The sequence below is a fragment of the Cydia pomonella genome, chromosome 4 (genome assembly GCF_033807575.1).
Source record: "Cydia pomonella isolate Wapato2018A chromosome 4, ilCydPomo1, whole genome shotgun sequence".
Taxonomy (NCBI): domain Eukaryota; kingdom Metazoa; phylum Arthropoda; class Insecta; order Lepidoptera; family Tortricidae; genus Cydia; species Cydia pomonella.
In genome coordinates this window covers 1,272,276-1,297,538 of record NC_084706.1, presented here as the reverse complement: position 1 = coordinate 1,297,538, position 25,263 = coordinate 1,272,276, and the positions used below count along the sequence as shown (strand labels likewise).

At 40.6% G+C, this 25,263-nt stretch overlaps 1 protein-coding gene across 11 annotated transcripts in view; it reads left to right on the top strand.

Annotated features, from left to right (window-relative positions):
• LOC133516816 (dynamin-1-like protein) overlaps positions 1-25,256 on the top strand; it is a 45,172-nt gene extending 19,916 nt beyond the window's left edge. For 4 of the 11 annotated variants that reach the window (XM_061849791.1, XM_061849793.1, XM_061849800.1 and 1 more), the window contains 8 exons: positions 1,070-1,213; positions 3,645-3,800; positions 7,904-7,978; positions 9,283-9,363; positions 12,970-13,096; positions 17,499-17,591; positions 21,799-22,010; positions 23,387-25,256. In XM_061849791.1, the coding sequence (XP_061705775.1) occupies positions 1,070-1,213; positions 3,645-3,800; positions 7,904-7,978; positions 9,283-9,363; positions 12,970-13,096; positions 17,499-17,591; positions 21,799-22,010; positions 23,387-23,443 (945 nt within the window). In that variant the 3' untranslated portion in view covers positions 23,444-25,256. Of the gene's footprint in view, positions 1-1,069; positions 1,214-3,644; positions 3,819-7,903; positions 7,979-9,282; positions 9,364-12,969; positions 13,097-17,498; positions 17,592-21,798; positions 22,011-23,386 lie in introns of all 11 variants that reach the window. The other 7 variants (XM_061849796.1, XM_061849802.1, XM_061849794.1 and 4 more) reach the window with 6 other exon arrangements.
• The last annotated feature ends 7 nt before the right edge of the window (positions 25,257-25,263 follow it).

Here is a 25,263-nt window from a genome sequence, read left to right as displayed (position 1 = left end):
TAGTAGTAAACTCTTTATTGTACAAAAACACATAATAAAAGTTACTTAAAATTAGTGCGGTAGATATAGAAACAGGCGGGTAAATGTATGAAATTAGTAGTAGTAAACTCTTTATTGTACAAAAACACAATAAATGTTACTTAAAATTAGTGCGGTATATATAGAAAAGGCGGGTAAATGTACGAAATTAGTAGTAGTAAACTCTTTATTGTACAAAAACACATAATAAAAGTTACTTAAAATTAGTGCGGTAGATATAGAAACAGGCGGGTAAATGTACGAAATTAGTAGTAGTAAACTCTTTATTGTACAAAAACACATCATAAAAGTTACTTAAAATTAGTGCGGTAGGTATAGAAACAGGCGGGTAAATGTACGAAATGTTCGAGCCCTACACCCCAGCAGGGGGTAACAGGATGAAAAGAAGAAGAATTACAAATGCGAACTTATCCCTTTAAGAGATCTCCTTTAAGGGGAGGGAGGGAGCGAAATTCCTTATGCTAAGCGTCGTTTTTAGGGTTCCGTAGCCAAATGGCAAAAAACGGAACCCTTATAGATTCGTCATGTCCGTCTGTCTGTCCGATTATGTCACAGCCACTTTATTCCGAAACTATAAGAGCTATACTGTTCAAACTTGGTAAGTAGATGTATTCTATGAACCGCATTAAGATTTTTACACAAAAATGGTAAAAAAACAATAAATTTTGGGGGTTCCCCATACTTAGAACTGAAACTCAAAAAATCTTTTTTCATCAAACCCATACGTGTGGGGTATGGATAGGTCTTTAAAAATGATATTGAGGTTTCTAATATAATTTTTTTCTAAACTGAATAGTTTGCCACTTCCAAAGTGGTAAAATGTGTCCCCCCCCCCCCGTAACTTCTAAAATAACAGAATGAAAAATCTAAAAAAAAAATATGTTTTTTTTATAAAACTTATTCATTGAGCTCGACTTCTTTTTATTAAACTGATAGACATTTTAGTGCAACCGGCACTTAGAGGTGATTTTTCTGACGAAGCGATCACTCGAGCGGTTGATGCAAATGAATGTAACATGTTGTTGTTCAGGTGCACGAGGAGATGCAGCGGATAGTGCAGCACTGCGGCACGGAGGTGCAGCAGGAGATGCTGCGCTTCCCGCGCCTGCACCAGCGCATCGTGGACGTCGTCACGCAGCTGCTGCGCACCAGGCTGCCCGCCACCAACGCCATGGTCAGTCCACCATATGTACACTACACCAGCGCATCGTGGACGTCGTCACGCAGCTGCTGCGCACCAGGCTGCCCGCCACCAACGCCATGGTCAGTCCACCATATGTACACTACACCAGCGCATCGTGGACGTCGTCACGCAGCTGCTGCGCACCAGGCTGCCCGCCACCAACGCCATGGTCAGTCCACCATATGTACACTACACCAGCGCATCGTGGACGTCGTCACGCAGCTGCTGCGCACCAGGCTGCCCGCCACCAACGCCATGGTCAGTCCACCATATGTACACTACACCAGCGCATCGTGGACGTCGTCACGCAGCTGCTGCGCACCAGGCTGCCCGCCACCAACGCCATGGTCAGTCCACCATATGTACACTACACCAGCGCATCGTGGACGTCGTCACGCAGCTGCTGCGCACCAGGCTGCCCGCCACCAACGCCATGGTCAGTCCACCATATGTACACTACACCAGCGCATCGTGGACGTCGTCACGCAGCTGCTGCGCACCAGGCTGCCCGCCACCAACGCCATGGTCAGTCCACCATATGTACACTACACCAGCGCATCGTGGACGTCGTCACGCAGCTGCTGCGCACCAGGCTGCCCGCCACCAACGCCATGGTCAGTCCACCATATGTACACTACACCAGCGCATCGTGGACGTCGTCACGCAGCTGCTGCGCACCAGGCTGCCCGCCACCAACGCCATGGTCAGTCCACCATATGTACACTACACCAGCGCATCGTGGACGTCGTCACGCAGCTGCTGCGCACCAGGCTGCCCGCCACCAACGCCATGGTCAGTCCACCATATGTACACTACACCAGCGCATCGTGGACGTCGTCACGCAGCTGCTGCGCACCAGGCTGCCCGCCACCAACGCCATGGTCAGCCAGCTCCCATGTGCACTGCCGCTGTGTCGCATTACGACTATACGAGTAGATCAGCGTGGTATCGTGCTTAATACGACGTTTATCAATGTCAAGTTTAAATTTCCCATTTAGGACAGTTGGGCTGTCTTTTTGTCCTGTTGTAGTGGTTCTTAACCCATTCACGGCCTAGACCCGTCGAGCGTAAACGATACGCCGGGCCACCATACAAACCGTTTTTCGCTAAAACGTATGACTCAGCTTATGGGTCATGCTCAACGGATGGGACGAGATTTGCTTGTATCTTTATACGAATAACCGGACAAGGCGTCAGATATTTCCTAACGCACTAACAAAGGGAGAGCCAGGAGGGATTTTGAGTTGGAATAACATTAGATGTTTTATTATCTGACTTCAATATTTCAAAAGAAGATTTCCAATTCGGTTGTGTATTTTTTTTATAGTTGTTAACGTAGAACTCCGTCATTTCTCAAATAATTTGGGTAATAGTTGTTTTGATTGAAAGTTAAGGTACTTTATATAAATTGGTGCCATTTTCAATTGGTTCCCATCAAGGGAACTCCTCAAATCTTATAGGCATATACACCATGGGCGCGAGTAATTGGACAGATTTTAACTACGCATTCCTGAAGTCATAACGAGCAAAAAAAAAGAAAGAGCGAAAATGCTATATGACATTTTAGTTAGTAATTGTAGTTAGGAATACATTTTTTTAATTTGTCGGGTTATTCGAGCCCACGGTGTATACAGTGATGTTTTTATTTTTATTCAACAAAGCGTACATTTAATGAAGCGGGACTTCTGATAGATACCAAAAAGGAACACCATAATTTTCTCTCGTTAAGTTTGCTCAGCAAGTAAGGGCAGAGACATTTCATCCGCAGCTCGTCACGACTCGGGTCACTCTCCCCTCAGTCGCGCAATATGTGTCGAGGCAGTGCCATAATTTCTTTCGGGCCACCTCCGCCCTGGAAAACCAGCGGTGTCTGTTCGGTGGTCAATTGGCCACTTGACAGTTTTTTTGTAAATAATGACAATCGATCTGGATTTTCCTGAGGATCAAAGGTCTATATAGGACTCATGGCATTTAAGCAACACAAAGGTTAGAAATGAGAGTTAAAGTCTGACGCTCGCAATCGACGATTGAAACGCCTCTAACAAAATGATAATGTGATGTGATGTCACATTACATTAGTCTGTCCTAAACATATGGAAGATCAAGAAAATTGCTATTTTGACCGAGAAATATTGCGTTTATGTACATAGTAGCCATACAATTTACTTTTCAAAAACATTTAAGGAATCGAATGGTATAATTTCCTTTTTATTATTTCATAGTAAAAAAAAAAAAAAAAACATTTTTTTTGAGCCTTTGAATTGAAGCCTCGTATTTTTTGATAATGTCTATATGTCTTCGTAAATTCCACTTTTTTATAATGAATGGCCCATTTTATATTCAGCTAAATTTTGTATTAATATTCAACATGTGTCAAGTACCCGATTCGGCAGACCAAGTAAACCGTGAACCATCTCGACAGGTGGAAAACCTAGTAGCGATCGAACTAGCGTACATCAACACCAAGCACCCGGACTTCCACCGCGAGGCGGCGCTGGTGTCGGGGCTGCTGCAGAGCACGGAGGCGCGCGCCGACGACAGCCCCGCGCCCCGCAGGCCCCGCGCCACGCCCTCGCCGGTATCCACGCTCTTCAAAGTAGATATACGCTTTCCTTTTTGCATGTCTAAGGCTAACTCACTAACGTGAAGTAAGTACGTTCGAGCGGCAGCCGAGGACTATACGTTCCGAGTGGATTTACGTCTCGCCGGAATGGGGTTGGCGACTGTCGAAGGTTTGCATAGTTGGCGCCGGAGGTTTCACCTGTTTTTGTTCTGTGAGATTTGACTCATCCGGGCCATATCATTCCGATAAAACCGGCCGAGAGCATGTCGGGCCGTGCTCAGAGTAGGGTTCCGTAGTTACTCTTCCGTCACAATAAGCTAAACTGAAGCTTAAAGTATAGTAGATTGTTAAACAAGGGATGAACTGTGGATGTACGTCTTTTTACTATGAAGGGGAAACATTTTGCGATAACTCAAAAACAGCTAAACTGATCATGTCCGCTATAGTTTTCATTTAATGTCTTTCTTAAGCTCTACTTCCACGATTTTTTTCTAATTTTTTGGACCTACGGTTCAAAAGTTAGAGGGGGGCGGACACATTTTTTTTTCCTTTCGGACCGATTATCTCCGAATATATTCACGTTATCATAAAATGTTTGTTGAAGACCCCTATTCGTTTTGAAAGACCTTTCCAACGATACCCCACACTGTAGGAGTGAATAAAAAAAAATTTCACCCCCACTTTACGTGTAGGGGAGGTACCCTAAAAAAAATTAAATTTTTAGATTTTATTGTACGACTTTATTGGATTTATTGATTTATATATCCATGCCAAATTTCAACTTTCTAGGACTAACGACCACGGAGCAAAGCCTCAGACAGACAGACAGACGAACATGGCGAAACTATAAGGGTTCCTAGTTCACTACGGAACCCTAAAACCAAGAAATTGACACAATTCTAGGCATTGACAGGAAAACCTGTGCTGGCGCCATCTGAAAAATACATCGACCGACCAACCCCATTGTCGCCTCTCTTTGCGGGTGATTCACTTAAACGTAGCCCTGACGTTGTATTCTTGTATTCCCTTTGAAGACGACTGTTCAGCTACTTTTAAGATCACACCGATGCCAAGTGAGTGTGACCGACTTCATTGGTGACCCTCAAATTGCCCTGACGCGTCCAGCTTGAGCGTAAAGTCCTTGGCAGTGACTGATCATACTAGTTGGTGATGGGTTTCAAGATAATTATCATCGTTCTGCTCGGCTGCTACATATGCATTCGTCAGTCGGTGTGGTTATAGAATGCTGGTGAGGCGTACGGTTACTACGGTTCCCAAAAGTAAAATCGTGGGCCTCCGCTTTTACAATTGACTTACTAGACTTTGCGACACGAACCAATAAGTTCCATTGTGGACAAATTTTAATTTTAATTCTCTTTACTTTCTATTTACTTCTGGTTCTTAAATTCAAGTCTGTCTCCAAAAGCAGCTCGCTGCGCATGGCATCGCGGATTGAATTGATATTTTTTGTTACATATTTAAAAAAAAAGTAATCGATACGTTCGATCAAAAATAACATTACGCATTTTAAAAGCAATTTTCATGTTACATAAGTTTTGGTTCAAAAATAGTTACAAATTTTTTGGTGCGTTTTAGACGACCTATGATATGTTCATGATTTTTTTCTATCGAGAGAAAGTTTCAATCAGGTTTTGAATCGATGAAGTTACTAAGAAAAGGCCTCAAGATTGTTATTCCTATTTTTGGCAACCGTATTATGATTAGCTTAGCGTTACGGTTTTTCAAAAACTGCTGACTCAACTTCAGCGTGACAATATTTATGTTTAAAAGAAGTCGATAATAGTTATTTACGATACAAGTGCGAAAAATAGGAAATTCGTAACGAGAGGCGATAAATTAAAACACGACCGTAGGGAGTGTTTTAAATCGACACGAGTTGCGAATTACCAATTCGCACATGTATCGTATAACGTTTTACAGTACATATGACCCTTTAAATTTTCTACATAGTTACATAATGTGCTAATTTACGCACTAGTGCGGAAAAGTAGCACCATATGTACTGTAAATATTGTTTTTTGAGATTACATTAGTTCCAGACGTAATTTGAACATTAAAGTTTGGTTACAGTTACAACTCATTTTTTTAAATCGCAACATAGTTTTTTTTTCATGCATTTTACAAGTGATCAATTTTACTTTTCTAGAAATTGGTAATTCTTGCAGTTGTAGTCTTACCCCCGTATTCATAAACGTGTACTAAAGTTACGATGCCGCTAATCATCTTTTTTCCCTTTCCGACGTATTGTTATGATGGAAAAGGACAAACGATGATTAGTGGCATCGTAACTTTAGTAAACGTTTATGAATAAGGGGGTTAGTGCACATTTGTTTTAAAAGTCGTTGCGTTTGTTTGCTGTTTTTTGTAGTTACTAGTTAAAGATTGATTTTCATATATGTATAAGCCCGGGGTATGATAATTTATAAGAAGGAAAATTACATTGTTACGTTATGTTTCGTGCGCAAACTCACCCACTTGAGCATCCCCTAGAAACAGCTGCATGGAGACACTTTATTTATTCCATGTCCACAAATAACAACTATCATTGGGGTAGCTGACTGGCAAGTGAAATCAGCTTTTTTTTCGCACTGTCAAAATGATTAGCAATTATGACGTCATGGTTAAGTTACCTACTTTTTATAGCTTTTTCCGATGTATTAATTGCAAATTGTTTCAGAAAAGAACTGAGATTTACGTTAATTTCCTAGTGCTTTATTTCATGCATGCTGTGAGATATTTTGTTTTACTTACAGTCATCTATCCTATTTGGGGAGTTTTGAGCTTAAAATTTATAATGTATTTTATAATCCAGTGCTAATTATGCATGACATTACTTACTTATTTATGTATACGGATGAGCAAGTATATATTTTATTTTAATTATTTCTTTTTAGAACATTCGATGATTTATTTTATTATTAAACTATCTTTGATAAAAAATAAACATCCCTTTTGCATACTTCCCTGCCTCGGCAATAATGTTTGCCAAATTGTTTCCCAAGCAGTAATTTATAATTTAAATACTTATATATTTTGACGACCGGTTTGGCCTAGTGGGTAGTGACCCTGCCTACGAAGCTGATGGTCCGGGGTTCAAATCCTGGTAAGGGCATTTATTCATGTGATGAGCATGGATATTTGTTCCTGAGTCATGTGTGTTTTCTATGTATTTAAGTATTTATAAATATCTATATATTATATATATCGTTGTCTAAGTCAGGGATCGGAACCGGTTTTTTGCAAAAACTTCGAAATATTTTATATTTCGGTTTATTTTATACTCCAAATGTAGGACTCAGTTGTGTTTTCAGATAACGACTTCGTATTATTAGATTGCCTAATTAGAAATGAAGTAATTAACAAAGAACGAAAAATACCGTTTTCGTTCCCATACAAAAAATACCGGTTTCCGATCCCTGGTCAAGTACCCTCAACACAAGCCTTATTGAGCTTACTGTGGGACTTAATCAATTTGTGTAAAAATGCCCTATAATATTTATTATTATTTAAGTTTTTTTTAATATTTTTTTATATTACTGTTATTTTTATTTGTATTACTATTATTTATTAAATACTTATAATTAACATTTGGTTTTGTGGTTGTAATTGATGAAAACTATACCATACCAGTGTAACCACAAAGCATAAAATCTGTCAAGCGTTGTCCCTAAACCGTCAGCCGATCCGAACAATGCATTTGAATAATGTATTACGATTCACATTGTACGCTTTGGCAATCTTGCTTTTGACGTTTCAAATATCAAGGATGAAGTGTCTTCTGTTACGAAACATCTCTATATATAATAGAAGAATGCCAAGGCGCTTAACCCTTTGCACGCCACGCCTAATCGTGCGCGGCGCTACAGTTGGCATCTTTGGCGGTCAAACAGTTAACTTTAATCGTAGTACTGTAAAGCTGACCATACATACTAGGGTACGCCTGCGCAGTTTTGCCTGTACAGTTCAACTGCGCAGGTAAATCTGTATAGAAAACTGCACAGTCAAATGCCACACACGCCGTCTTACCTGTGCAGTTGGTAAAACTGCGCAGGCATACCCTAGTGTGTATGGCCAGCTTAACTTTTGATTGTTTGTAGCTGCTTCTCCGCCAAATGGGCGAAAGAGGGTCCATCCTAGTATTTATGACGAATATCTGGGATGCGTACAACCAGGTAAACTAGTGACGTGTGAGCTAGGACATGTCCAAACTCATCATAGTAACTCATCTCATACTCAACGTGGCCATTGTTTGTGTAAGAATACTATGTGGGCTCTCTTTCAACCAGTATAAAAGATTCGTTTCCTAAAATATCCATACATTGCCTGAGATCATCTAAATAACATCGCTTTTATATTTTTGACGTTCTCCGCACTTTTTACCGTCTCGATAAAGGGGTGCTAAAAGTAAAAGATTGCATGCAGTCGCTTTTAAAGCCGGGGCAGCATGTTCTACTCCGGCACTCTTTACTTTTTTTTTATTTATTTATTTAGAAAACAAACAGCCTTTTACAAATATGTCTAAAGTAAATGAACTAAAAATAGGCCTAAAGTTTCCTACGTTACTAAGAAAACTATTACATAGAAATGTAAATTACGCAATTATAAATTACCGGTTTAGTTGTGTACTACATGCAAGTAAGTTAAGAAAACATACAAACCAAATTGATCAATTTCTAGAAAACAAAATTTGCCGAACTTTGTTTTTGAACACGGACAAACTATGAACAAAAATATCTTGTCAGTTAAATGACTGCCGGTGAGATAGAAATCAACTACACACTCGTAAGAAGCGCGGTGTGTGGGGCCTATGACTAATATACATCAAATTATATAAAAATATTTTCCATAATGTCAATATTCAAAGAGGAGCATGGGGACTTGTATTATGGGGGTTGCGTTGCTGAAATTATCCATTTCATACAACAGTTAAACATTCTCTTAAGAAAATGCTTGCAAGTACCTAGTCTTTGAATTTAAATAATATAAATATTTCTCAAAAAGCGACCCCGTTAGGAGATTGTGTTACAGAAGTTTTATTCAGCAGAAACATAGCGTTACAGTTTCAATATTCAGTTTCTAATGATATTGCAGTTTTGTAAATTCAATATGAACAAGCAACAAAATTTACTGAGGGACTTTGCTATTAATAAACTAAAACATTGAATTTGTTTTTTTTTTTTTTTTTACTGTGCCACTAACATAGTTATTTTATTAAGATACTCTGTAACTAACCATATATGGATCAACTTGGTCTGAAATAAATTATTTTTATTTTATTTTATTATTTATTAGGGAGGTTGATGTTCAATGTTTTGGATATTTGACTAAACGAATCATCGGGCCCAAACATTTCGACCATATGACTGCTAATAATTTCATTAGAAATCATATTGTTTTTGTGGTAAATGCATGCGCTTCCGTGCCGTGTAGTCCTGTGGGCATAAAGCGGTATTTAAAGTGCTATATGCGGTTTCAGCACGTGCCGGCCATCACGGACGGCCAAGAGTACAAATCTCCGACACAAAATTATAACTGTGAATCTCCAGTCACACCTCAGGTAAACATTGGATCTAGTCTAACTACATTTTGACTGTTATATGCCCTTTTAGACTAATACAAAAAAAAAAAGACTTGTTTAAACCCAAATTATCATGGAAAATGCTTATTATTTTAACAGCATAATTTCCGTAAGGGAAAGACATTAAATAGATTAAAGCGGGTCACTCATGTATTTAAAGTCGAAAATAGCTCGATATGTACCGAGGAGCATCATCGGGAGCTTGCGCTGGCGGACCGGCGAAGACTTAAAATACGTGAGTGACCCGAGTTAACAAGTACTTATTAGTTTATATGTGTACAGTATAATTTTAAATTGACAAGCATTTCACTCGATAGTATCGTCGTTTATTTACTTAATTAATATGTATTATTATTATCGAAAGGGTTGGTTTTCTCAGCTCTAGGCTGGTAATCAGCTACATTTACGGGTTATTTACCAAGTATATGCAGCGGGGGTTGTTATTCATACTATTTGTTGTGTGTTTCCATTGAATGTTACGAAGTGCGCCTATGAACAAAATACTCAATACGTCGTACTTCGCCAGTAAATCAGTACATAATACTAGAAGTGTTTCGCTTTGCTAATTGTGTTCGATTTGATGGATGGCTTTAATTTTCGTTTTGGCTGCTAGCAGTTTATGAGTATTGCTGGGCCTGTGAAGAGCTTGTTTTCATATAGACTTAAGTTATTTTGGTTTTTAGTTGCCTACATTTAAACATTTTAAGCATGTGTAATTTTCATTTTGTCTACCCGAGTAAAATATGCTTTTTTCCCAGATAGTTTTGTATTCATATTATAATAATATCAATTTTAATGTGAATTTTACCGCAGAAGCATACATACATACAGTAATGACGGACAAAGAAATACAAATAATACAAAATAAATATTGTAGCGGCGGTTTTAATAGCTGAAGTAGATGCTGTATGTCGTATTTTAGTAAAGTAAGCTAAACACGAAGAGTTTCGTACCTTGACCCGCCTGTTCCAATGTAACGCACGCGCGTAAATATAGTCCGCGTGTCGATTCCGTGCGGCCGGGCGTCGCGCGCGCGACCAGGGCCGGCGCATCGTTGCCAATACTGGTTTCATTGCAACAATGCTAGTTTATCGAGCCTTATCGATTAAACCTACTGGTGTACATGTGTTTGTAGCTACACTCGCCCAAATCTAGATGTTTTCTTATGATGTTAAAATTATGTATTTTTTTGTTATATAATTAAGTACTCTAATTTAATTGTATAATTTACTGATACGCACCATCTGCACGTTGTTTTTATTGCAATAATCGTATTGTTATGCATCGTGAGAATGCGATGCCATCTGCTTGACCGTTATGGACCGTGGAGTAACGTCACGTCTTTCTAGTAGTGCCTTTCTTTAGTTTTCCTAGATAAGTTAACAGCGTGTGTACTTTCTTTTAATATTTAAGTGGTTTTCTGAGAGTGACAGTTGTGTTGTTAGTTTCAACGTTGACGTAACGTTTTAAACGTATTCTAGTTTTAAGGTGTTTATCTACGGGCCAATATTTGCCCGTTAAAAAGGTATTTAATTTATTTTCACTACATTATAAAATTAACTAAAAAGTGTATTATACCAAAAACACAAATACGCGGCGGCAAACAAGTTGCCTATTATCGATAACGTAATATCGACAAAATCACAGCACACGGTCATGACGTCCGACCTTCCTCATCCTTACACGGAATTCGTGCGCGGACTTTACATTGCTGTCCCGGCCATGGGGTACCTAATGATTCTCCGAAAATTAATTCGCAGATTATTGATTCGCAGACAACGATTCGCCGAACATCGTTTCGCAGAGTGATTCATTTGTAGATGTAACTTTTGATCGACTAACGTTACGCAGATTCTTGGTTCACATACAGTTCAGTTCGCTTCTGTGTAAATTAGGAGAACAATTATTGGACGATTTTCATTTGGCAGAGTAATCTTTTCGTTTAAGGAATGTTTAGTCGAATAACGTTTAACATTTTATACATTGTTATTTTCGAAATATTTTTTTTTTTACAAAAAAAAAACCGACTTCAAAAAGGATTAAATAAAATATTATCCTTTTTTAAGTATATGGGTTAAGCACTGTTTAGGTTTGAATCGATTTTTAACTTAAATATGAACAAAAGCATAGGTATTGTACAAACATCCATACGTTATGCCTTTTGTAATAAGGTCCACCGGTGGACAGTTAAGTCAGAGAATGTATAAAACTCAAAAATGCGTGTTTTCCCAGAGATACGACCTAGCTAGATCGATTTTTCGCCCCCCGAAAACCCCCATATAGCAAATTTCATCGAAATTATTAGAGCCGATCCGAGATCACCGAAATGTATATATATATACAAGAATTTCTCGTTTCAAGGCATACGATTTTATGGTTATTTGTGCTAGTGAATATAAGTATATAATTAAATGTATCGAAACCATGTTTATCCGACTCTAGCTAAAAGTTGTTGTGTAGGTTAGTCATGTCCTAGTCTCGCCATAAATAAGAGGGAAGTTTTGCTAATAAATATTAATGCCAAATGATTATTCGACCTGTTGTGTTTCGACCAATAATAGTTTTTCGGGTAATTGTGAGAGTTATTAAATGACTATTCTACGAAAAGTAAATATGCGTATCAATGTTCTGCGTATTGACTATTTGTGCAAACGACTATTATTCGTAATGACATTCTGCCAATCGTTACTCGGCCGAACAACTCGTCTGCGAATCGTTGTCGGCGAATCGAAAATCGGCGTATTTTTTGTCGGAAAATCAATAGGGCACCCGGCCATGTGCCGGCGGTCAATGCGAGTGGGAAACCAATATAATTATGCGCGTGCGCCAGAGATAGAAAATGACGGGTGAATGTACGAAACTCTTCGTGCTTAGCGTTGTAACTTCAACTATATATGCAATCGTTAACGCATAACAAGCTATAGTATTATTCACAAAGCTTGGGTACAGTTACAGCTATCTTCTCAACATATTTTTTTGCGTTTTAAGCAAAGAGAATTTGAAATAGAGGTGGATTGTCGAAGAAAACTTTGTAGCCACAGCAAATTTACTGCCATCTTTTGACACATTATTAAAACTTAGAATGCCATTTAACTATGATCCTTATTATTGCACTGATGTGATCAATTTGTTAAATATCAAGTGCCATTCCCCATCCATACCTAAAGGTTAAGGTATGGCGACATCGTTCAGAGCGATGAGGCCATAACCTTTAGGCCAATTTTTTATTTTTAATAAATTTATCACATATCTGTGAAAGAATAAGGATCAAAGTCAAATGGCTTTCTAAAAGTTTTAATCATGTGTCGAAAGATAGCAGTAAATATGCGTGGCTACAAAGTTTTCTTTGACAATACACCTCTATTTCAAATTGTCTTCGGTTTTAAGGTCATAAATTGTGCCCAGGCCAGCCTTGACGTAGTAATGTGTAAGCCAATGGCTAATTGTTGTTGTTCCCTGCTAATACTGCTGACATGTAAGTTTGGAAACTTTCCCTCGGTACGGAAAGATTTCAAACTTGCGAAAACAATTTCGAAAAGTTTTCAAACTTTTTGTCAAATAGTAAGCGACATGTAACGTGTCCAGGTAAACGGCGGCAGTCCGGCCGAGAAGGCGCTGACGCCGCAGAAGCCGGTGAACCTGCTGCCCGAGGTGCCGAGCCAGCACTCGCGCAAGCTGTCCGACCGCGAGCAGCACGACTGCGACGTCATAGGTCAGTGCAGTACTCTTCCGCGTGCACATACACACTCGCGCAAGCTGTCCGACCGCGAGCAGCACGACTGCGACGTCATAGGTCAGTGCAGTACTCTTCCGCGTGCACATACACACTCGCGCAAGCTGTCCGACCGCGAGCAGCACGACTGCGACGTCATAGGTCAGTGCAGTACTCTTCCGCGTGCACATACACACTCGCGCAAGCTGTCCGACCGCGAGCAGCACGACTGCGACGTCATAGGTCAGTGCAGTACTCTTCCGCGTGCACATACACACTCGCGCAAGCTGTCCGACCGCGAGCAGCACGACTGCGACGTCATAGGTCAGTGCAGTACTCTTCCGCGTGCACATACACACTCGCGCAAGCTGTCCGACCGCGAGCAGCACGACTGCGACGTCATAGGTCAGTGCAGTACTCTTCCGCGTGCACATACACACTCGCGCAAGCTGTCCGACCGCGAGCAGCACGACTGCGACGTCATAGGTCAGTGCAGTACTCTTCCGCGTGCACATACACACTCGCGCAAGCTGTCCGACCGCGAGCAGCACGACTGCGACGTCATAGGTCAGTGCAGTACTCTTCCGCGTGCACATACACACTCGCGCAAGCTGTCCGACCGCGAGCAGCACGACTGCGACGTCATAGGTCAGTGCAGTACTCTTCCGCGTGCACATACACACTCGCGCAAGCTGTCCGACCGCGAGCAGCACGACTGCGACGTCATAGGTCAGTGCAGTACTCTTCCGCGTGCACATACACACTCGCGCAAGCTGTCCGACCGCGAGCAGCACGACTGCGACGTCATAGGTCAGTGCAGTACTCTTCCGCGTGCACATACACACTCGCGCAAGCTGTCCGACCGCGAGCAGCACGACTGCGACGTCATAGGTCAGTGCAGTACTCTTCCGCGTGCACATACACACTCGCGCAAGCTGTCCGACCGCGAGCAGCACGACTGCGACGTCATAGGTCAGTGCAGTACTCTTCCGCGTGCACATACACACTCGCGCAAGCTGTCCGACCGCGAGCAGCACGACTGCGACGTCATAGGTCAGTGCAGTACTCTTCCGCGTGCACATACACACTCGCGCAAGCTGTCCGACCGCGAGCAGCACGACTGCGACGTCATAGGTCAGTGCAGTACTCTTCCGCGTGCACATACACACTCGCGCAAGCTGTCCGACCGCGAGCAGCACGACTGCGACGTCATAGGTCAGTGCAGTACTCTTCCGCGTGCACATACACACTCGCGCAAGCTGTCCGACCGCGAGCAGCACGACTGCGACGTCATAGGTCAGTGCAGTACTCTTCCGCGTGCACATACACACTCGCGCAAGCTGTCCGACCGCGAGCAGCACGACTGCGACGTCATAGGTCAGTGCAGTACTCTTCCGCGTGCACATACACACTCGCGCAAGCTGTCCGACCGCGAGCAGCACGACTGCGACGTCATAGGTCAGTGCAGTACTCTTCCGCGTGCACATACACACTCGCGCAAGCTGTCCGACCGCGAGCAGCACGACTGCGACGTCATAGGTCAGTGCAGTACTCTTCCGCGTGCACATACACACTCGCGCAAGCTGTCCGACCGCGAGCAGCACGACTGCGACGTCATAGGTCAGTGCAGTACTCTTCCGCGTGCACATACACACTCGCGCAAGCTGTCCGACCGCGAGCAGCACGACTGCGACGTCATAGGTCAGTGCAGTACTCTTCCGCGTGCACATACACACTCGCGCAAGCTGTCCGACCGCGAGCAGCACGACTGCGACGTCATAGGTCAGTGCAGTACTCTTCCGCGTGCACATACACACTCGCGCAAGCTGTCCGACCGCGAGCAGCACGACTGCGACGTCATAGGTCAGTGCAGTACTCTTCCGCGTGCACATACACACTCGCGCAAGCTGTCCGACCGCGAGCAGCACGACTGCGACGTCATAGGTCAGTGCAGTACTCTTCCGCGTGCACATACACACTCGCGCAAGCTGTCCGACCGCGAGCAGCACGACTGCGACGTCATAGGTCAGTGCAGTACTCTTCCGCGTGCACATACACACTCGCGCAAGCTGTCCGACCGCGAGCAGCACGACTGCGACGTCATAGGTCAGTGCAGTACTCTTCCGCGTGCACATACACACTCGCGCAAGCTGTCCGACCGCGAGCAGCACGACTGCGACGTCATAGGTCAGTGCAGTACTCTTCCGCGTGCACATACACACTCGCGCAAGCTGTCCGACCGCGAGCAGCACGACTGCGACGTCATAGGTCAGTGCAGTACTCTTCCGCGTGCACATACACACTCGCGCAAGCTGTCCGACCGCGAGCAGCACGACTGCGACGTCATAGGTCAGTGCAGTACTCTTCCGCGTGCACATACACACTCGCGCAAGCTGTCCGACCGCGAGCAGCACGACTGCGACGTCATAGGTCAGTGCAGTACTCTTCCGCGTGCACATACACACTCGCGGTTACTTGATTCTTTGCTAATATCCCTCATGAAATTTGATTTTGAGCATTTAATATACACCTCGTAATTGCTTCGTTTTGACAGTTCGAAAGAAGACGCTGTTATCATACAAAATAATAGTAAATCCTTATGCATTATTCATAAGTCATAAATGACGAGTCTAGGAGAAAAAATTGGCAACTATACAACGTGTTACACCAGCCACTGAAAGTGGAGTGGGTACACGTTGTATAGGTCATACTGAGCAACTTTTATTATGAGACGAACCCCGAAATCGCGATGATAAGAATTGACTCTACCATACGAAATATCAACATCAGTCAGCCAAAATGTATGAGAGAGGAAATTCTTTTTCGCGTTCGGGGTTGGTCCCATAGAAAAAGTTGCTCAGCTATGACCTTTACAACGTGTACGCTTTCAGTGGCGGGTGTAACACGTATACATAAACGCAATATTTCACCTACAAAATCGCAATTTCCTTGTTTTCCACACATCCGCAACTATTACTACTAAGCATTAGTGACGTCACGATGTATTGCCATTTTGTTAGGAGCGTTTCGTTAGTAAAGTGCGATTGTCAGACTTTTGACTATCATTTGTGACTTTTGTATTGCTCCCAATGGGTCCCATATAGACACTTGATCCTCAAAATCAAACTGGACCGATTGATACCATTAATAAAAAAACATTTTACCTAGTCTATTATTTTAAAATGTTTATATTTGCGGCAGAAGTAGAATGAAGTGTTGAACCCTTAATAATGACCTCAAAACAAATTTGAAAAAAAAAAGACTTATCGTTTTTCCCCCAGAGGCCTATTCAAACTTACATTTAGACATCAAAATTGAATGCACGCGCGAATGATAACTAACTGACATCATTTAGATGTAATTTTCATGTCAAAGTGTACGTCCGAATGGCCCCTCCTTAAGGTCTTCGCACACTATATCAATTCCACACCAACTCAACTCACTTTTGGTTCAGCTTAGTGGACGACGCGTAGACCACCCGACAGTTACCTAAATTTTAACATTGTACTGTAGGACATACAAGATAAGGCTTTAATTTCAATATTTAATTTTGAGTTGAGTGGCTGTTGAGTTGCAATAGTGTGCTAAGACCTTTAGTCTCTTCAGTGGTGCTAAACATGATTGTTGTTATTAATTACAACAAAAAATATTACTTTGCTAATCCGCGAAAAGATAGGATGCTAGTTAATCAGTGCTAACCCGTTATACTTGCGTATTTATACATGCAATTAAATGTTCCCATCCTCCCACCGCAAAAATAAATACGCATATAAATATAACAATCCACCACCGAAAGAACAAAAACTCGACACATGTTTCTCCTCACTACGAGGCATCCTCAGGAGATGTTGACGGTCCGAAGTCCGACGACTGAATGAGCTGTCTAGAATGGTCGGCCATATTTATACCTTGGCCCCTACACTGCAAGCGCGAGTGAGACAAAATAATTCGTAATAACGGCGATGACGCCACATTCAACTCTTCATTATGAATCAACCCCGTATGGTTGTACCTACTTATTTCTAACTTTCCCAGAACACTCAAACGCAATCCTTTCTCGCAAACATATAAAATATCAAAAGAATGGTTCTCAGATAAAACGTGGCCACTATCTATTAAGCGCTTTGCAAAATTAGATTATTCCGGAAATAATTCGTAGTAACGGCGATGTCGCAACATTCAACTGTTGTTAAGAATCATCCCCCTATTGTTTTACCTAATTATTTCTAACTGTCCCAGAACACTCGAACGCAATCCTTTCTCGCAAACCTGATTAGCACGTTATCTTTTCGCGGTTTAACAAAGTAATATTATTTTTATTTTTTTGTTTCAATTAATGTGGATTTCCGCAAAGTAACGCCTGATTCTATTCGTTGATTGTTGTTATGTTTCACGGTGACAGGTGGACGGAGCGACAAAACGGCAAACGATATTTATTACTCAAAGATTGAACGCATCAGCATGATGCACTTGAACTCTATGGGCGACCTAGTCGGTGAGGATAGCTGTAGTGGCCACGTGCAGGCCGTTTCGTTTGCTTCCTTTGCTATGGCTCGATCGACACTTGGCTCGCGGGGAGCTCACTTGACACGTTCACAGTTCAAGTGAGACGTAAAATGTTCTGTCTTCCTATTCGATTACTTGTATACAATATCGAAATGAACTCGACTAGAGTCCGATTAAACTAATTCTGCACCGAGTTTGACGTGATAAAGCGTGGAAGTGTCACATAAATTTAATATTTTTATTTGACGTTAATGGTGACATGGCCACACTTTGTCATTGTATAGTCTGTGCAGAGTCAGGAGACTTTCTTTGACTGGGAACATGAATGTGTTAAAAGATCTATAGCCTTACTACGACTGCCTTATCAGTGATAAACTGACATGTTCGCTGACGTCTGCATAACTTACTTTCTATGCGTCTCGCTGGAACTTCTATGCGAGAATGAGCGAGATGCATAGAAAGTAAGTTGCGCACACCCTAACAAATACATCAATACAATTAACTGGTGGTAGCCGTACTAAAGTAAATAATGCTAACAAAGTAAAGCACAGAACTTGGTAATTGTTCTATGATAGTTACTTGTTATTTTGTGTCTATGGTATAGTATCATTGGTCGAATGACCGAGTCACGTGATTTAGTCTCGTTTATCGTACAGGCTATAGATCATCAGTGACTCTTCCTTGAGCAAGTGCCGAATTGAGCTAACTGTCGCTGAGCACATTCTTTAATCATCTTTCACTGTTAGATTGCCGCCCACCTGCCATCTGTTTGTTATCTTTTTAGTCTTAAACCTGGATTTTCGTTTGCTTATACAGGGTGGACAAATAAGAATGATACACTTTGTTTTTAAATTTTAATTACATTAAGTGGAAATTTTATTAAATATTTTTTCATAAATATATTATTCAGGGTTGGCAATTGTATACGGAAGATAATTTCTGCCAAATGTATACCACTAGCAGCAAGCAATTTTATCTCAAATGTTTCTGTTGTTTAAAACACGTTGTTAGCTCGATTAATTTTGAAAAAAAGTGACAGTGATTGGCACCCAAATTCCCCAAATTTTGTAGCTCTTGACTTATTTCTGTGGGGCTATCTAAAATTACGTGTCTATGCTAACGAGCTGATGAAATTTAAACAGTTAAAACCGACTATTCGACACAAATGTACTAAGATAATGCCAAAAATGTGCGAATAGATGCTGAACATTGGGATGATAAGGGCTTACATTTGCCTGCTGTTAGAGGTGGACATATGTCAGACATTATGTTTCGCATGAATTTGCCAACCCTGAAGAATATATTTTTAAAACAATACCTAATAATTTTTGAACTTAATACAGTTAAAATTTAAAAACAAAATGTATACTTCTTATTTGGCCACCCTGTATTATTGTACGTTTAAGGGAGATTATTTTAAGTTATTATTAATTGTAGTAGAGTTGCACATATGTTTTGTGGTAGATAATTGAACTGTCAAACGTCAACTTTTGACTATATGTACACTATGTACAGTGACCGCATAATGTACGAATCGTACAGGGTACATCTGCCCCAGCTGAGAAACTCGAGGCATGGGTATTTCTTAGACTGTACACCTCTTCTACTATTTATATATTTTTTGTATTCGCTGCATGCAAAGCGGGCGGTGGGGGAAGCTGAACGTTCACAGCGCTTGCTACGGCTAAAACTGAAGCCATTGGGGCTGAGGGCCTACCGCGAAAAACGAATATCGACATTTCGCTATCTGCCTCTGTCGCAGAAATGTCGATTTATGTTTTTCGCGGTAGCCTCTGGCATGAGTAATTAGATTTCGTAGGTGTTTAAGTACACATTGATTGTTTTTAAATTAAAATGGTCTTAACAAGATTGTGAAAACAATAACAAATTCTACAGATTTCCAAAAGTATGTCACCTAACCTTTTGAAAAATGGACAGGCAAGTTGACTTTTAACAGAAAACAACAATGTTAAGGGGCTCCCTAACGCCAATGACCTTCGATCTGAATCCCTTAGTTTTGTAATGTTTTACGTAGCTTATCATATTAACAGTAACGGCTGTAAGCAATATAGTATGCCATATTTGACATCAAAGTTGAACAATTTTAGGCAAAAAACTGGTTTACAGGATATAACTTTTGTGTTAATTAGTTTAAAATTAAAATCTCTAACCAGTTTTTAAAGACGTCAAATACGAACCCAAATGTATAGATTTCGTACATGTAAAATCCTTCACAGCAGTCTAGAAGACGAAACAAGTGTTTTTTTAGACATTGTTTAAAAATAATATAAAAAAAGTGACGGTGACATAATCGGACAGACAGACGGACATGACGAATCTATAAGGGTTCCGTTTTTTGCCATTTGGCTACGGAACCCTAAAAATGAGTTCATGTCTTTCAAAAGCATTTCTTTCAAAAAATTTCTGATATTTAAAAAAATACATATATGCATATAAGATTATTTATTGATTTATACGTTGGAAATAGCAAAAGGAAGATAATAATAATTAGACCCAGGTAAATTTAAGTTCGATTTTCAAAGATTTCAATACGAAATTCATTTAATTGTGCCCAAAATTGCCGTTTTTTCTAAGCAATTCGTAACTCCATACAAAGCAGCTTTCAGTTAAAAATATATAATAAAAAAACTATTTGCATTAATTAAAAAAAAATTATGGCCATTAGTAGCATTGAAATATCCCTCACAATAGTATAAATAATTTTTTTATCGCATGAGTAGAGCCGGAGCACTAACAACTTTTGGATCAGCCCTCGTAAATGCATGTCCAATTCTTAGTTGTATTTTTTAAAATTCACGCTAACTATTGGAAAAGAAAGAAAAGTTTGTTTATCTCGAAAATTATGAAACTTACTAAACCCGTAAGCGCGTTTTCTAGACCAGCCTAAGTTGCCCTGTCAGAAGGCTGGTTAGAAAGCTGTCCATTACGGGATATTATTAATTCGGTCGTGTACAATCGATAACTTTTGCTTTAAATAAAGTTTACGAATAGTTAATTCAGTGTTGACAATGTATGTACATATAGTACCAAATAAATAGTAAGAATTGCTATTACCAAAGAGAATTGATTGTAATAGAGAGTTAGTGCCCCTTAGTTTGACATCCAAAACGGATGGCGCTGTACTGCTATGCGGCCATGTTTTGCGGTCACTGAATCGTCAAACGTCAACTCTTGACAGCATTACCGCAAAATGTATCGAGTTGTACAGCGCCATCTCGTTTACCTGTCAAATTTGAAGCACGAAATTGTTTATTACGCATCTTACTTAATTAATGTACCTGCTACTACTTCTCTAGAAATGTGTCGACGGGTAAAGGTACCTTATGGCGGCCGGCGCTGACGCTGTTATTAATGACGCTCCAAAGTAATGTACTGCTACGCCATGTAAGAGCCTATCGCCATAAGGTACCTTAACCTGTGGAACGTCACAAATATACAGCAAACAAGATTAATTTATAGATTCCCTTGAGATAATAAAAATCTTTTTGGCTAGTTTAGTTTAAAATATATTTATTTTATTTATTTTATGGATCAATAAGGCTTCGTAGTTTTTTGGGGATGTAAAGTACCGGGTAAATTATCTTCTTTCTACAAGCATTTACTAATGAACTTCATCGCTATTCTTCAACTTGCTAAACGCTTATTGTAAAGCGACGGTGGTATAGTCGTCAGATTTGTAGCTGGCCCTCAACGGTTTATCCATTGTCTATTGTTAACTAAAACGGCGCGTGCCACTACCTGCAAAAAAAAAGGGTCGTGTAATTCTAAATAGGCACCTGAGCGCGGGCTAGTCCAACGCTCAAAAACCAGTGTAGGTGCGCTCTCCGATAAAGCGCCTTTGTTGAGGACACATTTTAGGCTGGTTCGGTAGCGTTCGACTCGCCGGCACTCAGTAACCGTTTAGGGACCACACAAGAACTTGCAAATTTTCCATTTGTTAATTTTGAATCTTATTTCAATTACCATAGGAGTTGTAATTAAATAATCGGTTAAAGTGACCGGGCCCCTTTTTTTGCAGGTTTTAGTTAACAATAGACAATGGATAAGCCGTTGAGGGCCAGCTACAAATCTAACGACTGTAGGACAACTGCCCAGCCCTTAAGTTAATAATAAAATTAATATTATGTTGTTACACAAGTCCACACACACAGTAAGCTCAATGATTTTGTTTTCAGAGCGGCTTATCAAGTCATACTTCTACATCGTCCGCAAATCGATCCAAGACTCGGTCCCGAAGGCGGTGATGCACTTCCTCGTGAACTACGTGAAGGACAACCTGCAGTCGGAGCTGGTCACGCACCTGTACAAGTCGGACCAGGCCGAGTCGCTGCTCAACGAGTCCGAGCACGTCGCGCAGCGCCGCCGCGAGGCCGCCGACATGCTCCGGGTGAGCGCTCCGATGTCGGGCCCGACCCGCTCCGACTTGCCTAATACATACGCACGTAAACAAACATTCGAGAACCGTCGGAGGTAGTTCAAATCCGGGAACTTTTAACTACATATATAAAGCCCGTATATGTATTCGCTATCCGCGAATCTAGGGGAAAACGTAAATTCACTACATTTTATAAAACTATACCAAAACTAAAAACCACTGAACGGCATTTCATTCGACTTTCATCTATCAATAGAATGATTCTTGAGGAAGGTTTAGGTTTATAACTTATTAAGGTTTTGTGTAAATTGGATATACGTCGGCCATAATCACGCTGGCTAGGAGCTTTAATCGAAAACGCTGCCTAATCCGTTTGAGCTATAACAACTCAATGTACGGTGGGGTTGTCTCTTTCATGGGTTTACAAAAATGTCCGCGATTATGAATGTCTATCTTTTAAGGATAACTTACTATACCCATTCTTAGCTTATAGAAAAATATCACATAATATGTGGCATTTTCAAAGCTATTTACACGGACACAGTATTAATAATGATCAAATTAAATATGTTACTTATATTTAGGATTTTATACAGACGACAATGGTCCCTTACACCATACAATTGAAATATTTCAGGAGTAATTGTAAATGAAAGTTTCATTTGGAGCCATATAAGTTTTAGGAAATGTTAAAGACGCTACCCGCAGTAAGTTCCAACTGCACTCCGCCGGGTGACACTTGTATCATTTCGGTTTATTTTATGTGTTGGTTTATTATTTATGAATTTCACTGATATTTATTGGGTAAAAGCCTCGAGTCCCTTCCTTTGTTTTCTGTTTATATTTAGCTACTGTCATCCAATATTTTCCCGTCTTTTCGGCTACTACCGACCCGCCCCGGCTTCGCGCGGGTTAACAATAACAAATTATACACTTAAACCTTTCTCGACAATCATTTTATCGGTAGGTAGGTGAAAACCCCATGAAAATCCGTTCAGTAATTTTTGAGTTTATCGCGAACATACACACACACGCACACACACACACACACACACACACACACACACACACACACACACACACACACACACACACACACACACAGACGCGGCGGGTGACTTTGTTTTATAATGTGTAGAGATGTCATCCAACCAGCATTTTTGTGGTCTTCCGTGATATCTTTTTCCTGCTGGTCATATCCATTGAGTCACAGTTTTAGTCCACCTTTTGTCCGTATATCTTGACACACGGCCTGCCCGTTGCCATTTTAGACGCAGTGTTTGCTTCAGGGCATCCACAAGCTTGGTTCTTTTCCTGATCTCTTCGTTTCTGATTTGACGTATTCGTTAATTTCCAGGTAAAATAACCTGTAAATGTACGTTTTTCAGGCACTGCAGCGAGCCGGGCAGATCATCAGCGAGATCCGCGAGACGCACATGTGGTGATGCTGCGCCGGAGCCGGCTCCAGTCTGATTAGTTGAATGAGCGCTCTGTACATACTCCTAGCGTCGGGGAACACGTGACTGCACGAGGCTTCATACTTACTACTCTCATTGCGTTTACTACGATCACAATTTGTGTGGCTCTCTGCTAAATCATAAGTGTATATGCTATTGATTTGAAACCAAAAAATTGAACTTTTTAATAATTTTTTAGACCCGACTGCATATTAGTCGTATTTAGCTGCACTCATTATATGTGGCACGGTGTATCTGATAAAGCGCGAGCTATTTTTTTTGTTGAACAAATGTTTCTGATTATTGTTGATTGTTTGATACGCGCAGGTATTTCAGATAATTTTACGTAAATGCGAAGATTGAGTGAATATTTTATACGTGTCCGTTATAGAGGTTATAAGGTATAAAGTGCCAATAAAATTCGAGTTGTTTAGTCCCGCTCACAAGTTAATTATATTTAAACTGGGAGATAATTTCTCCGAATCATTGTTAAGTTCTTAAAACTGGTGATTAGTGTTTTTGATCAATCCATACATTGTGAATAAGGAGTTTCAGATGTCTCTATAATCTGTAATTCATATTTAGATAAGTATTGTTTTTAGTATTATGATTCATAGCATAATACTAAAAGCGTTTCACATGCATTTCATTGCTATCTATGCTATAATTGGCAAAGTAACCTTACCATAATTGCTAGTTAATTGCACAAATCGCATTATCAGTTACCATATTTTGATCTATGCTAATACACTAGGCAAATAAACATCAAGTGAATGTAATTAAGGCGCAGGGTAGGGCAAGGCATTCTCCATACAAACCTTCTGCAAGTTGCATTCGTTAGTTTTGGCACTATAGCATTTAATTTCATTTTTGCTTGTATATATTGGATATACGCAGAACTTGATGTAGATTTTTTTCTTTATTATAAAAAATACAAAAAAAAATACACCAAGCCCTAGCTAACAGAAAAATAAGCATATTTACCAAAAATAATAACTGTAGCGCAAACACAAACGAAGAAAAACGCGCACAAAGTTTGTATGGAAAGAGCTTGCCCTACCCTTCGCCTTAACTCATTGTTATGTACAGTCAGCGTCAAATACTTTGTAGCAACCAAAGTAGCCAAATAGTTCGGTACACCATATATTTAGTATGGTGTACCGAACTATTTGGCCACTTTGACTGCTACGAAGTATTTGACGCTGACTGTACACAGTGATATTATGTACTAAATGTACTCGTATTTTAGGCATGTATTGATATTTTTATTCTTAGGGCTGAATGTTGATGAATTTTCGACAATGTTTTTGCTATTGTGCGTGATCTATTTGATAGCAGTCGTGTCCGCTTGCGTGTTAACCAGTTGTGTGTCTAGAATGACTGTTGAACTTGTTTCGCATACAGGGTTAGCGTAGTGATGAGACATGTTGTTTGTTAATCATAAATGTATGGAGTTATTCTTTAATATTAGTTCCTCGTTAAAGTGAAGTGATATCGCGCATGCTGTGTTAGCCTCCGCACGGTCCAGTCATTCGGTGTCATGTCTACACGATTCGTAATTTATTTGTTTTACTTAAATGTAGTTTAGCGAGTATTCCAATGTATTTATTGTTATATATTAGACGAGTGTGATTTGCTCTATTACGGATGAACAATTTATGACGTTCCTCGGGTAAGGGTACCTTACGGGGCCGGCGCCATAAGGTACCTCTCCGAGGAACGTCACAATATGAATGTTACATAAGGTAAATTGTATTTAAAAGTCTGTTATTCATAAACATAGAATAATTTCAAGGTCAAACTGTTGT